General features: G+C 37.5%; 1 protein-coding gene across 1 annotated transcript in view; it reads left to right on the top strand.

Moving 5' to 3' along the window:
- The window catches only part of camk1da (calcium/calmodulin-dependent protein kinase 1Da), a 62,786-nt gene extending 46,934 nt beyond the window's left edge, over nt 1-15,852 (top strand). The window contains exons 6-11 of the mRNA XM_033989516.2: nt 2,836-2,911; nt 6,794-6,906; nt 8,116-8,194; nt 8,321-8,408; nt 9,326-9,575; nt 10,968-15,852. Coding sequence (XP_033845407.1) covers nt 2,836-2,911; nt 6,794-6,906; nt 8,116-8,194; nt 8,321-8,408; nt 9,326-9,575; nt 10,968-11,092 — 731 coding nt within the window. The 3' untranslated portion in view covers nt 11,093-15,852. The remainder of the gene's footprint in view (nt 1-2,835; nt 2,912-6,793; nt 6,907-8,115; nt 8,195-8,320; nt 8,409-9,325; nt 9,576-10,967) is intronic.
- Nucleotides 15,853-16,760: the final 908 nt, after the last annotated feature.

Genomic DNA, 16,760 nt, shown 5'->3' with positions numbered 1-16,760 from the left:
TATTGGTGGGCTCTTGGCACACTTTTCCAGTCAAGCCTTTTGAGTGGGAATTTAAGTCACACATTTGGAAATTTAAGTATTACAGTGGCATGAATGTATGAAAATAGTATATACTTTATTCATCTTAATGATTGATGATTAAATCTTATGACTTGAAACAAGGAATGGTAACAAGGAAAAGGAACTGGCTTGAATAGTTATCTTTATGTCAAATGTCCTCTCTTCTTACATATCAATACAGTCCATTTGCAGGAGTTTATAAACCAGTGAAACAGTTTGACTTTCACAGCTGTAATTGTGGTGTTATCAGACCCAGATGTTCAATCCAAACAGAGCAGTTATATCTGACAAACCCATAATCAAATCCCATGTAAAGACAAATAAATGCTTGACGGCTTATATTTAACTGCAGAGGTTTTAGTATTGGTTTAATGGGTGAACTGACTCACTATTTAACCTCCTCGTGCATGATCCAACAGCATCACTGCAGCCAGACTAAAAATGGTCTGATTTTTCACTGTTTACCTTTGTTTCCTGCTGCGGCGCCTCCTGTGGAGATGTTGGTAACCACAATGTATTTCTGCACCACTCAAATGTGACTGTTAAGATATCCACTAAAGTCTTCCAATCAAAATCTTGTCAAAATGATTCACAGCAGGAAAGAACTGTGTTTGTGATGTTATTATTTCCACAGCACACAGCATACGCCTGCTATTTATTGCAATATTATGGGAAGACTGCTTGAGAACTGTAGATTTTTTTTTTCTTTTATAATAACTCAAATACCCGGACAAGCGTCTGGTATTACTGTTGTTCAAAGGTTTAACATCTAGAGGTGTTTCATATCACTTTCATCATGTTTGCACCATGGTGGACAAAGGACCATGGTTACATATGATAACATATATCCAAATATACTGGTTTTGAAGTAAAAAAAAATGTTACTTAAAACATAAAGATGGTAAAATAATATAGAAATCATATAATATAATAGGAACAGATCATTTAACACTATGTTAAAGGTGTAAAAAAGACTTACCGATCACTCTGTGTATGTATATGTATAGTGCCAGTATTTTGAACCATGGCCTATTTCTCATGTATATGTGTATTAATGTGTTATAGAGTGACAGGCAGAGCTGAGCTGACCTTCCTGTGCACACTCATTTTCTTTGTCCAGTCTCAATAATGAGCTGCACAGAGTTCAGGCAGGGCCATCCCTATGCATAAAAATATAATTTGTTTTTAATTATTACTACAAGAAACTACTATTAGATTTTTACTGTGGCAAAGTTTTGAGCATTCTCTCATCATAACAAGGCAGTCCCAAGTCTGATTCCTTTACAGTGTGTTGGGCGTTTTAATGTGGAGTTTGGGTGTTCTTATTGACTAGAAATGCTACAATGTTCAACTTTAATGTGAGGGAAACAGCAAATCTGTTTGAATGTAAAGTTCATGTGACATAAATACAGATAAAAATGGCCTTTGCCTTTGAGGGTGAATTAAAATTGTCACTATTATTATTATAATTTTTGTACTTGAATTATATTGTGACTTGAATATCTACAATTATCATTTAATGAAATCATTTTGACATCCTCAATTTTGGCTCAAGCTTTGAGGAAGGGTTCGGGCACTGAACTGCGGTCGCCCACTCATTCTGACATATTACCTCAATGGCATTCAACAGTGGCTTGAAATGCAATTTATATATTGTAGCATTCTGGGATAAGGAAACACACCCATTTTTTCTGGTTATTTATTTTCTGAACACAAGGGCTACTGTTGGCGGTAAGCCAAGCCAAAAGAAGGGCAAAACAACAGCAGTCTCAACTCACTAGAGCCAGTCTCAAAAACAGACCAGTAACTCAAGAATAGAGCCTTCACATCCACTTCGTCGTTATAGCAACCAAATGTCACATACAAAAGTGGTTAACAACAACACAAACAGTTACAAGAACAACAAAAGGTTCCAAGCCTGAGCTAAACACAAAACACAATTACAACATTTTGTGGATAGAATTATAATTTTGTCAATGTAAACTATAACCAGTACCTGTGACTACTTTGCATGTTCATTGGTTAATTGGTCATCCCAGGTTTTTACAATTTGAGTGCGCATTTTCACCTGCATCAAATTATCTGTGATTAGCCAAGTAAAAAAGGTGTGGCTTTTCTTCACTTTATAGGCAATAAAAAACACATAGAGGCAGACAGTAGCTCCAACCAGGCATCATGCAAAGATTGAGACAAGTAAAAGTCTCCCACTACACCTCTGTAAAATGTTTTAAAATGTTTTGGCTCAGGAGCTACATGTTTCTTCTGTGTTTAGTGCATGAGCGATACTCCAGCAAAGCAAAATGCAAAAATAGCATTGGTTATTGGGTTATTGTGACTATAGATATCACAGTATTAACCAGTAACCGACAGCATGATTTAATACACCTAAATGTAAAGCGTGGCACAGGAAAGGCATTGTTTCAGAACGAGACAGTTTCATAAACAGGGTAGTTAGGCAAGGCAAGTGTATTTGTATAACACAATTCGTACACAAAATAATTCAAGGTGCTTTACAGAATAAGAAAGAAACATTAAATCACAATGCAAAACATAAATAATTATTGTAAAATTAACATTAAAAGGGAAGAGTGCAGAATAAAAAACAGTTGCATAGCTAAACAGAACTGTTTTGAGACTAGTAGTTTTGTTGTTTTTTTTTTTTCATTTGACATGGTAACATCCCTAATGCAAAATTTCAGTCTGTGTATCAAGTAAATCTGCAATAATCCAAATGTATAATTGTACTAATATGAATGTACTGACCATGTGTTACAGCTCCAGAGGTGCTGGCTCAGAAACCCTACAGTAAAGCTGTGGACTGCTGGTCCATCGGAGTCATAGCATACATCCTGTAAGTATCCTTAGATCAGCCAGCAGTCAGAAGCTGCAGAAGTATCACATACAAACTATAAAACCAGAGATGACAGTGCTGTTGTGTCTATAGTGTAGAATGCACTCCCCTCCAAGCTTTAACATGTTCAAAACGTGCCACTTGTTCCTTTAGCCATGGAACAGTGTTATTGTTTAATTTTTGTAATTTTATAACAGAATGGTATTATTAACCTATTTAGCTGGGTATATTAGGAGAAAATTACAATTTGTTTTGGTTAATTGTTTACAGACCATAAAAACCTGATCTGTGAGGATGGATTTACAATATTCATTTTGTACTTATTGCTTATTGAGAACCTGTCAAAAAAAAGAATTACAGTAAAGAATTACATGAATTACAGTGCTACAATAGGTATAATAATGTGCACATGCTCTATCCATCTTTTTGAATGAGTTTGAGTTCACGGCTTCAGTGAGTCACCTCTGTGTGTGACTAACTGTAGAGTGGCAGAATAAGCAGCAGCATGTGTTCAATGTGAAATGTTCTGAGTATATCATTACGAGCTGCTTTGTGCTGTCTCTCAATACAGATGGGGAGTTCTGCAATTACCATTTATGGACATAGAGCTGGATTATTGTTTTGGCTGCGTCACTCCCTTCTTCTGCACAAACACATGTTAAAGGCCAATAAATAGTGATATATTTTACACTAATGCTCGTAAGGGAACACACACCATGGTAAACTGCAAAGCCCCTTTGCTGTTTTCAGTCCTGGCTTTTACAACCCCAATTCCAATGAAGTTGGGACACTGTGTAAAACTTAAAAAAAACACAGAATACAATGATTTGCAACCTATGTTGCACTGAAAAAACTACAAAAACATGATATTTAATGTTGAAACTGATGCACTTTATTGTTTTTATGCAAATATTCACTCATTTTCAATTTGATGCCTGCAACACGTTCCAATAAAGCTGGGACAGGGGCATGTTTACCACTGTGTTACATCACCTTTCCTTTTAACAACAATCAATAAGTGTTTGGGAACTGAGGACACTAATTGTTGAAGCTTTGCAGGAGGAATCCTTCCCATTCTTGCTGAATGTACAACTTCAGTTGCTCAGCAGTCCGGGGTCTCCGTTGTCGTATTTTACTGTTCATAATGCGCCACACATTTTCAATGGGAGACAGGTCTGGACTGCAGGCAGGCCAGTCTAGGACCCGAACTCTTGTACTACGAAGCCACGCTGTTCGACGTTCATGATTTCCAAAAATGATTTGAAATCTGGACTCGTCAGACCACAGCATACTTTTCCACTTTGCGTCAGTCCATCTCAGGTGAGCTTGGGCCCAGAAAAGCTGGCGGCATTTCCTGGTGTTGTTGATATATGGCTTTCGCTTTGTATAGTACAGTACATTTCTTTTCTTTGGCTAAGATCTGCACCTCACTATCTTCAAAGGTGTGGTTTGCAGCTTTGAGATGGAGTTGTACAGCAGATTGGGTTCTCAAGCTGCTCTTGGGATGTGTTTGTACATTCTAATGGTGTGGCTGTTTTGTTTTTCCAATATAACGCTCACTGCAGTGTTCACTACAATGAATGGAGTTGACCACACTGCTTTGATTGTGGCTCAAGGTTTTGTCAATACGACTGAAGGATTTCCCAGACATAAGTTAAATGCTTTTTTCTAGACCATTCTATGGAAAACAATAAAGACGAGCAAGTGGTGAACCCTCTACCAGAAAAGTTACATAAAGGTTGTGCAACTTTAATGCAGAGGTCAACTTACATCCTTGTGTTTATGTATTCAGAATCCTTCAGTAAGTTGTAGTTTAAATTAATAGTTGTTTGACTTGTTCGACCTGTAAAAGTAATCTCGGTGTGAATTAATGGGATCAGCCTGTACTTGTGTCAGATCTTAAGGGGAACACACTGCACCTTGAAAACATTTTCCTTTGGGATGGAAAAGCTTTTCGTGCACTATAATGCTATTATAGCTTTTTCCATGATAAATATTCAGAAGCTGCACCCATTTACAAATAAATCTAAAATGAAACACTCACTCATCCAGCCCAGGTGACTACCAATAGACACGCATTGGCTATGTTTACATACATACACTCCAAAAATTAGATTTCTGGAGTTTTCAAATTAAATGGTATTTAAATTGCTAAATCTAATGAGAGTTATCTGATTTCTTTCTTATTTTTCACTTTATGGTACGAGGAAGAAGGAAAATACAGCAAATGGGAAAATGGGCAAAGATAAATGAAAAAAAAGTGTTATAACTTTTTGACAATTATTAAAGAACTGGTGCATACAGTCACATAATTATTGGGCTATCTAATTACTCAGTGTTAATACACAGTTTGTATTATTTGGGGAATTTTTTAAATAATCAAACATAATTATTCATTACTGTAAATAGGACAGAAATGGCGCTTAATTTCATGTAAGTTGTCTTAAGTAGCTTTTTGGGTTGTTTCTTGTGATTTAATATTTTAATTTAGCACATCTGTTAAAAGAACTGTTATATTAATGTAGACAATAGATCTTATTGTTTTAGTGCTTGTAATCTTACCCAGCTCAAAAGGCCAGTACATTTGGGACGTCTGTCATTTTTACTATCCCATTAACAGTCTGCTCACAGCACTGTAAAAATGTGTTTGTTCATGTGTAGCTCTTTTTATTGGTATTTGACCTCCACCTAATGGTTTCATTATTACCGTAGCTGGGCCTGAGTTCAAAGGTCAGGGGTCGAGAGCAGGTTAACAGGCCGCAGAGGGTGAAGGTGTCACATGTTTGTTTCCAATTAGGCACAGTCCAAATGAGAATGTGACATATGACCTTTCTCTTAGTTTGTCAATATAGGTACAATTGACTCTAACAAAATACTGTACTGAAGAAATGTATTGTTTGACGTAAGTAATGAGATACGTGTGTGAACTTGTATGCAGCATGTAGGATGGATGTTTTTTTCAGCTTAGATCCTGTTTTTCTGTTTTTATTTGAATATTTTTAAAGAAAATATAATCAATCAGACTATATTCACACTATATTTATATAACTAGACAAAATATAAATATTGCTAAAAGTGATTTTGACTGCTCCTCTTTTATATAAATGCTACAGTACAGAATGATGTAACCTAAATCACAGCCATATGCTTAATATGTCCAGAAACAACATATGTGCAAAAATATATTTAGATATTATTTACTATTGTATTGCATATTACAATCTGAATAAAACAAAATGCAAGGAATCCACATCTGTCTTACAAAAGCCTCCACAAAAGCACTGTTAAAATGTCCAAACTGCTGATTTTGTTTCTTAAATATACATTTTAAATTAATTAATTAATTAAAAATAGTTGCTTCCTTGTAGTTTGAGGGCTTTGACATCTTTCTCGCCCATCACTTAGTAGCTTCACCAGATTATATAGAGGACACTGGTGATTTTCATGGCTGATTAACTATAGGGATCCTTCCACCCGAGCTGCTGCTAAGGCTAAGTAGATCTGAATGCAGACACTAATTGGGCCAATTACCAGCGGGGAGCCAAGGTTTTTCTCACCACAAAGGTGAAAGCTATTTTGTACAAAAACCTGACATTAAACATGCCAAATTGACAGTGAAATTTTCTAAACGACAGCTGATAATTATTAGACCATAGAACATACAATGCACTATTTGTAGTCTGTACAGTTTGTACTAAAGTCTCTCATATTCCTCACAAAAGAAACACAAAAGTAGACTTTGAGAATTCTTCAATCTAAAATATCTACCACTTGCATACTGCAGCATATAAGCCATTCTTAAACAGCTGTTCCTACTTCAATAAAACATGATAAACGAAAAGAATCTATTGATGTCATCTAAAAAACTCTTTTATTCTTCAGGTTGTGTGGTTACCCTCCGTTCTACGATGAAAACGACTCCAAACTGTTTGAGCAGATTTTGAAGGCGGATTATGAGTTTGATGCTCCGTACTGGGATGACATTTCCGACTCAGGTTAGGTGCTGAGTAGTTTTATACCCAAAACGGGCATAAAACTATAATGATTTTTCTTCTTATTTTACCTTTTTATGAATCTATAGTAATACTGATGAATTGATTGACACTTTTACAGTCCACCGTGACTGCCACTTTAAACCAGTCATTTTAATTTAATTTTTGAGTGGTTGGGTCAGATTTTCCATGAAATCTTTGGATATGACGAGATCTGCTTTCATGTATTCTCCATAGCAACATGTTAGAACTGTTTCAAAGTCACTTAAATTTTCCCCTGTATCACACCTCAAGCACAGACCACTGCACAGATGGAAGCTGCCATTTAATTTAACCATGTGGAGTCCAGAACAACACATGACAAAGATATGCGACTGGTGTTTAGGAATTCGTACAATGCCGATAAAAAGCATTTAACACACGTTGCAATGCTTTTCTAGTCAGGTCAGGCTTTCACATATCTACATCATGAATCATTTGTCTGCATCCTTTCTTTTGCATTCTTTTTTGCATTTCTCATTTTTTATCTCCCTCTGTTTCCTAGCATCCTTCTGCTCATATTTTCAAAACCATTTCAATCTGGACTCATCTAACTTTATGTCTACAGAGTTCACACTATCTGTTCTTCCTCTGTACTTGTTTGTTAAAAAAATTACTTAACATAAAATAATAATAGCAATAACAGACTTCAGAGAATTTTTAAATGTATGATTCAGTTTGCTATTTGTACCAGAATATACAAATGTTGTGCATACGAAAAGTTTTTTAGTAAAAGTTTCAAATACCACTTTATAATTACTAAATCTAACCTCAATAATGCATCAACAAGTAAGTCAGTGGTGTTTATTTATGTGTTAAAGGGCCCATATTACACTATTTTCTGATCTATGTACACACAAATCCTGCATATTTAGTTCTTTCAAAGGGAAAACACCTTGTGATGTCATGTGGTAGTACAGGAAGTGCTCCACTATGTTTTTAAACTCCATTACTTTGTAGACTAATAAACCAGGATTACTCAAAAATGTGTGAATGAAACGAAACACAACTCCAGGCATGTTTTTGATGAGGTAACAGTATTATAACATGGCGTAAACCAAATACAGTATGGTTGGCTTGCAGTTACAGTTCATCTCTCATGCTTTGAAATCTTTTGTGGTCTGAGCGTAGCCATGTGGACACTATGTTCATTTCGTCATGTTTCATTCACAGCCAAGGACTTCATCGGCAGACTCATGGAGAAGGACCCGTCCAAGCGGTACACGTGTGAACAGGCCCTCAGACATCCCTGGTACAAACACAATTCACTTCTATGGAAAAACACATTCAATCAATACTCACTCATATGATACTGACAAACTGCAGATTGAGATGCATATTTTTTCAGGTTTTTTATTTTATTTATTTATTTTTTTAGGATTGCTGGAGACACGGCGCTTTGTAAGAACATCCACGAGTCCGTGAGCCGGCAGATGAGAAAGAACTTCGCCAAGAGCAAGTGGAGGGTACAGGCCCATTTGTTATTACGTTATGTTCATTCTTAATCATTGTTGTGTTTGCAGTGGGTTGTGTTGTGTTTAATTTTTTGTCACTTTGTTTCTTGCCAGACCAAATTTGTTTGTGTGTGCTATTTGTGATTGATAAGCCAAACAATTCATATCACAAGGAAACTAAAGCAATCTGCTGCTTCTAAATTGTGTGTCTTTGAGTGTTTAATTGAGTGTCTCTCACTCAGAGCACTATGGAGGCTGGCCAATAGGAGAAGTGGGTAGTCCTGTCACGTGAAGTATATTGCTGAAGTAAATATTGATGTTTAAGGATAATATTGAAGCCAAATCATAAACCATCAAAGTATTCTAAATGTACAACATTCTTAAAAAAGTATGAGCTGCAATGTTGCAGACTGCAACAGTTAAGTATCTAAAATGGGTTCATAATTCAACCTTCTATAGCTCAAATCTCATTGTAGTACAGAAAAATAAACCAAACTTTTCAGACTAGTACATAGAAAAATTACCCACACTAAATATTGACCCCTAAAAATAATTCTTCAATTTATCTATAGTTTAAATATGTCTACATAGACAGATGGACTTTAATACAACCACACTTAAGGCAGTCCTCAGATCTTTCATACCGATATTTAAAACCTCATATTTTATCTACCTGTGGTATTGAAGTCTATCTGTTTCCAATGATTCAACATGTGCTGCCCATATATACTACATACAGTCCTTGCACTTCATTTCAAACACCTGAGCTGCAGTATTGACACCTGCAGAGGAGATGAGAGACAGAGACTGAGTTAGAAACTTGAGTATCGTGATTTTGTGAATTCTTCTATGTATGAGGACAGACAAAACAAAGTTGCTGAATTGCTTAAGTATTGTATCTTACCTTTCCTCTCATGTTTTCCCTACAGCAAGCCTTTAATGCCACAGCCGTAGTGAGACACATGAGAAGACTACAGTTGGGCAGCAGTATGAACAGCAACACAGTCTCTGCAAACAGACAGAACCAGGTCCAAAAAACAGTCCCAAACCAAGTCCAGATCCCGGGAACATCTGGGCCAAACCAGACCAGTACCACCGCAGTCACCGTGACAACAGCAGCAGCTACTGGGAGTAAGGGCGCTGTCACAGAAAACAACAACACGACTCCTCGCAAAGAATGTGAGTATTTAGTCCACAATTTTACCATTTGATTTGCTATTATATATTAAAGTCAAGATTAACTTCACATTGCACATTTTAAACATATCTAACAGGATTAACATTTGAGAGACTGCATGTAGCTGAACTTATAGAAAAAGGGTCTGGGGTTTTATTACTTTTGCAAATGGACTCTCAGCATTACATGGGCAATCTCAGAGTAGTGAGCCATGCTTTGTCATCAGAAAACCATGTACTCTACAGTACACTGTACTGTTTGTGTCCAAACCACTACAAACTACTATGACACAGCCTTGTTATACATAACCATAATAGTCTTTGCTACTCTGTATAAACAAATTATGAACTGGTAGAGACATGCCAGGATAATTTTCAACCTTTGATAGAACACCACAAATTACTCTGACACTACAGCATGGAAAAGACAGGTGTAACAGTTTTTTATTCACACTAATTATGTGTCCACAGATGTCTCCCAGCTTGCTGCAGGTTGCATATTAAGTTTAATGATGAATGAATGGTTGCAAATACTAAACTACACAGGCCTGAGTCTACAGGGGTAGAAAAGAGAGCATTTGAGGCACAGTAAAGAATTATACTTTAAGGAAAAGCATTCATTCTGCACCCCTTTGAAACTGGTGCATCAGTCAGTTTCGACCCAGTCCTGAAACTGCACAAGGAGCAGCAAATCCTCATATGTTGAACTCGGTAATATTTTGGATTGGTTCCATAGTTTGCTCTTTTAATCTTGTGACTTATAGTTATTTCAACAAGTGTGCCTCTGTATTGGAAGAATGCCATCACATTTTAATACAGTTGTGAACAAAATCTTTAGCTTTGGTTATAAGACTTTCAATGTATAAAAGTTTTAGTGTCATGTGGTTGGCTAGTAATTACAAGATCTTAACCATAAAGTAGGGCAAAGTGTCTACATTTTGTCTGTGAATAGGCAAATTCTACCATAGAATTCTTGTGTGCCCTCCATATATATTATAATCATCTGATATTTTGTGTTTAGTTGTGTTGTGTTGTTTCTAATGTAACTGCTTTTGTTTGTGACATCTGGTTGCTATGGCAACAAATTGAGATGAATGGTGCCATTTGTCAGGTACTGGTCTGTTTTGGAGACTGGCTCTAGTGAGTTGAGACTGCTGTTGTTTTGTGCTTGTTTTGGCGTGAGTTGAAGCCTACAGTAGCCCTTGTGTTCAGAAAACAAACAACCACAAGAAATTCAGCTGCGTGTTTCCTTTCACCAGAACTCTACAATATATTAAACCATTTGTGTTGTGATTTCACATGAGTAGTTTTAGTGGTATTGCCATTTATGGTACAGTTATGTTTTGTAATGACTTGAAGCAAACAAACTTTTTTTTTCCCTCTTCTTGTTTCCAGGTGTTCCAACCCCAGCCACTCCCTGCAGCCTGGCCTCCACAGCCGCTTCCTCCTCGACTGGGACAGAGCTGAGCCGGCCCCTTCCCTCCACGGTCCCTGCACCTGTCCTGCAAGAAACCAAGTGACGCCAAGTCCCGCGGGGGACCAGCTGGGAGGCCACTGCGCTGTAGACCTGCAGGCATCCACACATGAACCCGAAGAAACAGAGGAGATCTTAGGAAATGTCTCCTCTGGATACTGAGCCTCCAACTTGTTCCCCGCCCTGCTCCTCAAAGGGCAGAGGACTGGACATTTTCCCCAAAAAAACAGGCACTCAAAACTGTATGGAGGAGAGTTAAGCGGTGCACTCCAGTTTGGTGTGACTGTTTACATTGTTCAGATAGTGCAGTAGAAAGTAAAAGCGATATGACATTGATAAGACATTTCTAAATGGTCAACAAAAATATAAAAATTGTTTATTAAGATTACAACATTTCTTGTAAATGATAAATGATAGTGGTACTTCACTTTTACATTTTTATAGTTTACTAGTAGTACCATGTATACTACTTTTAATGCTCGCTTTAGGCTATTTACCAAAATTATTGCCACAGTCACTTGGATTGGAAAAATGTTTTGCTAAATTTACAATATAATAAAATTGTGCGAATGCATAGTTTGGCAATTCAATCAGGTAATTGTGTAAAATATTGCATCACAAAGAAGCACAGGTCCAAAGTTCATTGACAGGTTTTTGCAATTCTCTTTGGTAAACAATGGGTAAGGGATATATAAACAACTTAATATCCATAATTATCCAATGCTTAAATTCTGGCACACCTTCCAAACCTCCTCAGAAATCACTCCTCAGCCTCCCTGGTGAGGTCTAATCCAGGGTACTGGAGAGAAGAATCCGACCGATAGTCGCACCTCAGATTCAGGAGGAGCAGTGTGGTTTTCATCCTGGTCACAGAACACTGGACCAGCTCTATACTCTCCATCGGGTGCTTGAGGGTTCATGGGCATTTGCCCAACCAGTCCATATGTGCTTTGTGGATCTGGAGTAGGCATTTGACTATGTCCTTCCTGGTATCCTGTGGGGGGATATGGGGTCCTGGGCCCTTTGCTAAAGGCTCTTCGGTCCCTGTATGACCGGAGCAGGAGCTTTGTTCAGATTGCCAGCACTAAGTCAGACCTGTTACCAGTGCATGTTGGACTCCGCTAGGGCTGCCCTTTGTCACCGGTTCAAAATTTCTAGATGCAGCCAGGTGCCGGAGGGGTTCTGCTTCGGGAACCACAGGATCTCGTCTCTGCTGTTTGCAGATGATGTTGTCTTGATGACTTCATTGAACCAGAACCTGCAACATGGTCTGGGGCAGTTTGCAGCTTAGTGTGAAGCAGCTGGGATGAAAATCAGCTGCTCCAAATTCCCGGCCATGGTTCTCGACTGGAAAATGGTAACTTGCCCTCTCCGGGTGGGTGGAGAATCCCTGCCTGAGTATCTCGAGGTCACAAGTGAGGGATGAAGCGTGAGAATGTCGGGTGGATCGGTGCAACGTCTGCAGTGATGTGGTCACTGTATTGGACTGTTGTGGTAAAGAAGGAGTCGAAAGGCAAAGCTCTGAATTTATCAGTCAATCTACGTTCCTACCCTCACCTATGGTAATGAGCTTTGGGTAATGACCGAAAGGACAAGATCGAGGATACAAGTGGTTGAAATGAGCTTCCTCCGCAGGGTGGGTGGGTGCTCCCTTAGAGATAGGATGAGGAGCTCAGTCACACAGGAGGAACTCGGAGTAGAACCGCTGCTCCTTCATGTCGAGAGAAGCTAGCTGAGGTGGCTTGGGCATCTGTTCCAGATGATGTTCCGGGCACATCCCACTGGGAGGAGGCCTCGGGGAAGACCCAGGACACGCTGGAAGGACTATGTCTCTAGGCTGGCCTGGGAACGTCTCGGGATATCCCCGGAAGAGCTGGAGGAGGTGTGTGTGGAAAGGAAAGTTTGGGCTACCCTGCTCAGACTGCTGCCTCCGTGACCTGGCCCCTGATGAAGTGGAAGAAAATGGTTGGGTGGATATCCAATGCTTTATCTTCAGTAACAATCTCAGCATAATAACATTCAGAAACCAATCAAACCAAACTGCACTGTACTACTTGATATACACCCAGCTCTCCTCCATTACAGTGCCCCCTTCAGTTGCAGAGTCGTTGTCGCCCTGCAGAGGCTCTGGGACCTGCTGTCTTTATGATAAATGACTCTGAGCCACGCTGAGGTGAAGGACTAATCGCTGGCTTGAGACTGGGCTAATGCTTCGATATTATTCAATGTCAACTTCCCTTTTCAATCTTCAGTCTTTCCTGCAACACCTTTTTTATTAAATACTTAAGACTGTTGATAACTGGGTTCATTTTTAATGTCAGTTTGAAGGTGTTATGTGTTTGACATAGTGGTACATTGAAACTGCCTTCTCAGTGCAAGTTTTGTTGCTTCTTTAAGATTTTTGGTCCATGTGGGCACCCATATAGTCTATACAAATCTCAGCATTTTTAGTGTAGATGTGCCATGTTATGGGTTACACATGACACCTGTTTTTCTTATTTATGTGTTGTTTAATATTGGCTTATTTTATCTTTGTTTCTGCTTTAAAAAAGTGCTTTAAAGGTACCACATGACTGTTGATGTGTTGCTGTTTTGGAAATGTGGTATTTACATGGAGTTTAGATTGATTCAGGGAGAGAATTCAGTGTGATCCTTTTTTACAAATCAGGACTTCTGCTCAATATGTTTGGAAAAGACGTCATCGAAGAATTTCAGTATAAAGATATTTTGGCAGAATTTAACCTTAAAACCATAAAAGGTTAACTACACAAAACAATGCAATTACTGTGCGTTAGAACACATTTATAGAGGAAAAGGATTGTCAAATGTATAAATGTTAAGTATGTTCTGAATTTAAAATGGATCCAGATCATACAGAGGAGATACAGTCTAGTCTTTATCTATATACACTAATCATGCCCACTCATCCCCTCGGATTGCTGCTGAACTCCATGTGAATACAGCATTATTGTTTTATCTATTTTGCACAGAAGCTCAGACAACCTGTATACACTTATCACACACATTTAAGATTGTAAAAATTAAATGGTGGATGTCAAGTGTATTGTACAGCTTATAAATGAAACTGTATGAGTATGTCAAATATTTTTACCTATTACTATATTAGATGCAGAATTAAAAGCACACTATGTAATCTTTCCAGATGGGAGGCCCACCACTTACTTGGCTCCATGGAGATGCTGTTGCTCTGCTTGGAATGTTCCACAGTATGGCATTAAACTTATCTATATTGGATTTATTCAGTTGTCCACAAATCTTACCTGTAACTTGGCCTGTTAATATCACCTTTTTTCACCATGGATATAGAGATGTGTAATTCCATACTGTGAAACATTACAGGCAAAATAATTACATCTTCATGGAGACAAGCAGATAGCGGTTCCTCCACTAGAAAAGTTTCGTAGTGCACCCCTAAGAACATAACTGGGAACTAGTGTGCATATTTACTTTAACTGCCTACTACTGAGAATGTTGACTTCCCATAGCAGTACAATGCAATCCAACTTGGCTCCAGACAGAAAAGCATTGTAGATGTGTAGTTATCAGATTACTGGAGTCAAATGTAAGCCATGAGTTCTCTCTTTTCGCACTTATTCCGCTGCGCGCCGTTCAGAAGTGCTCAGGGAAACTGCAGCCCCACTGTGTGCTGGCTAGTACTGGCTTTCAGTTACAGGTACATTATATGATTGTAATCTTATGTTGTCAGTATTGCCAAATGTACAGGCTTTACAGTCTACTGTCCAGGGCTAAAATTGCAAACCAACTGTTTGTTTTTTTTTTCCTAATAATCAATGCACCTTTTCAAATCATTATTCATCTGGAGCTTTTGGATGGGCAAGATTGTTTTATATGTATAGTTCACTGATAAGCATCAAAAGTAAGGGTATACTTTTTTTTCTCCTTGTATCCTGTAATCTTTTACTGCATTTGATCCACCCTTTAATCCCACTGGAGTGGTCAGGAACAGTCAGTCCTGGTCAGCCATGGAAAAAAGATAAATCCAGATTAAGTCCACCCTGTACCATACAATTCAGTCCAAATATGTACTAAGTTGGCTCATTTGCTTATGTTTTACTTGGTTGACAGTGTTTTTTCCAGCTTTTGACTCAAAACCACAATAGATTAGGTTAACAAACATATTTCCTGAAATCTTTAAAAGCCATTATGCTTTTATGTGCATAGGTAGCTTAATACTAGTGTAAAACACAACCTTGTAAGTATTTTAAAATTATTCTAGGTGGAAATCTAATCTTATTTTCAGTTGTGTTGGTACAGGTCTGGCTGCTCATTTACATATCAGATTGTTATGTCTGTATTGATGCAAATCTGCCGATCCCTTTATCGTGAAGTGTAGCCAAAGACTAGATACAAGTCTGTTGGTCTCACAGATGGGTAGCCACTATGTATGTCTTGATTGATGTTTAATGCTGGAAATATTGTCTATATTGTCTGTTTTTAAGCTTATGTCCACATTGATATACATTTTTATTGTAGTAAATATGTTCCTCGCCTTTTGTTTGCTCATGAATTAGAAAATGCTAAAAATCTGTTGTGAGCCTAACCTATTACAGGTCTTACCCAGATAATCATTTGTTCTAATTCACCCACTTAGAGTGGAGTACCACTCTAAGCTCTACTCTACCACTTGGAGTACCAGGAAGCACATATGAATACCAGGCAAATCTAAGCTTATTTATTGTTTGGTTGATTACCATATTTATTGTTATTATTACATTATACTTATACTAATAAAAAGTGGATCCATGTGGACATATTTTGGAGTTACTGTTGAATGTGCTGTGTTTTGTTTGATGTCAAGTGAATATTTTGTGCACTGAAATTCCCTACATTTAATTTCTGACTTTGTTAAATGCCTGCTGCAAAAGATTAAGCACTTCTGGACAATATGTATTTGTTTTATAAAAAAAAAAAATCTCACATTTACTTTTAGAACGTGTGTAGTAATAGAAAATAATTTGTATTTCATCTTGTTCGTTGGCCCTAAAGAGTTTCAGCCTTAACTAATAGTTGGAGAAGCAGACAGGAGCAATAGACTGTACTGAGTATTTGGGTGCAAAGGAGGACATTTAAAACACATATTCACATAGAATAGATTGACACGTTTGGGATTTGTAAGAAAACATGCCAAAAATGTAATATAGTTGGCCAGTATTTCCTATCAGTTAAAAGTTAAGAGAGTTAAAAGCAACAAAATTGACTCTCGTTAACAAAATTAACTCACTGGTTCATATGAAAGTGCATCATTTAGCCTTTGTACCTGTCTGTTTTTCATATGTATGTATATGTATATGTATATGTATATATATATATATATATATATATATATATATATATATATATATATATATATATACACATACACACACACATACATACACACACAAATATACCAGTGAGCTATACAATACAGTCATATACAATTAGTGAATCTACATTATTTTGAAGCATTTAAGGGCTTTTAAATCATTTACCACTGATTTCTATGCATTTGAACTCCTATGTATTCAGCTCTTTCACACCAACACTGGAATCATTCATTAATTATTAATTTTAGAGTCTTTCTTGTGATATTGTTTAAAATTTATTCCAATGTTCTTGTATCTGGTGTAGCAAAATGTTTAAATCTTTGAGCCATTGGACGTTTACTGTGAGGCAGACTCTTTGTTTCTATT

The sequence above is a fragment of the Periophthalmus magnuspinnatus genome, chromosome 23 (assembly GCF_009829125.3).
Source record: "Periophthalmus magnuspinnatus isolate fPerMag1 chromosome 23, fPerMag1.2.pri, whole genome shotgun sequence".
In the NCBI taxonomy this organism is placed as follows: domain Eukaryota; kingdom Metazoa; phylum Chordata; class Actinopteri; order Gobiiformes; family Gobiidae; genus Periophthalmus; species Periophthalmus magnuspinnatus.
The sequence above is the reverse complement of the archived record's forward strand: the minus strand, read 5'-3'. Positions and strand labels throughout refer to the sequence as shown.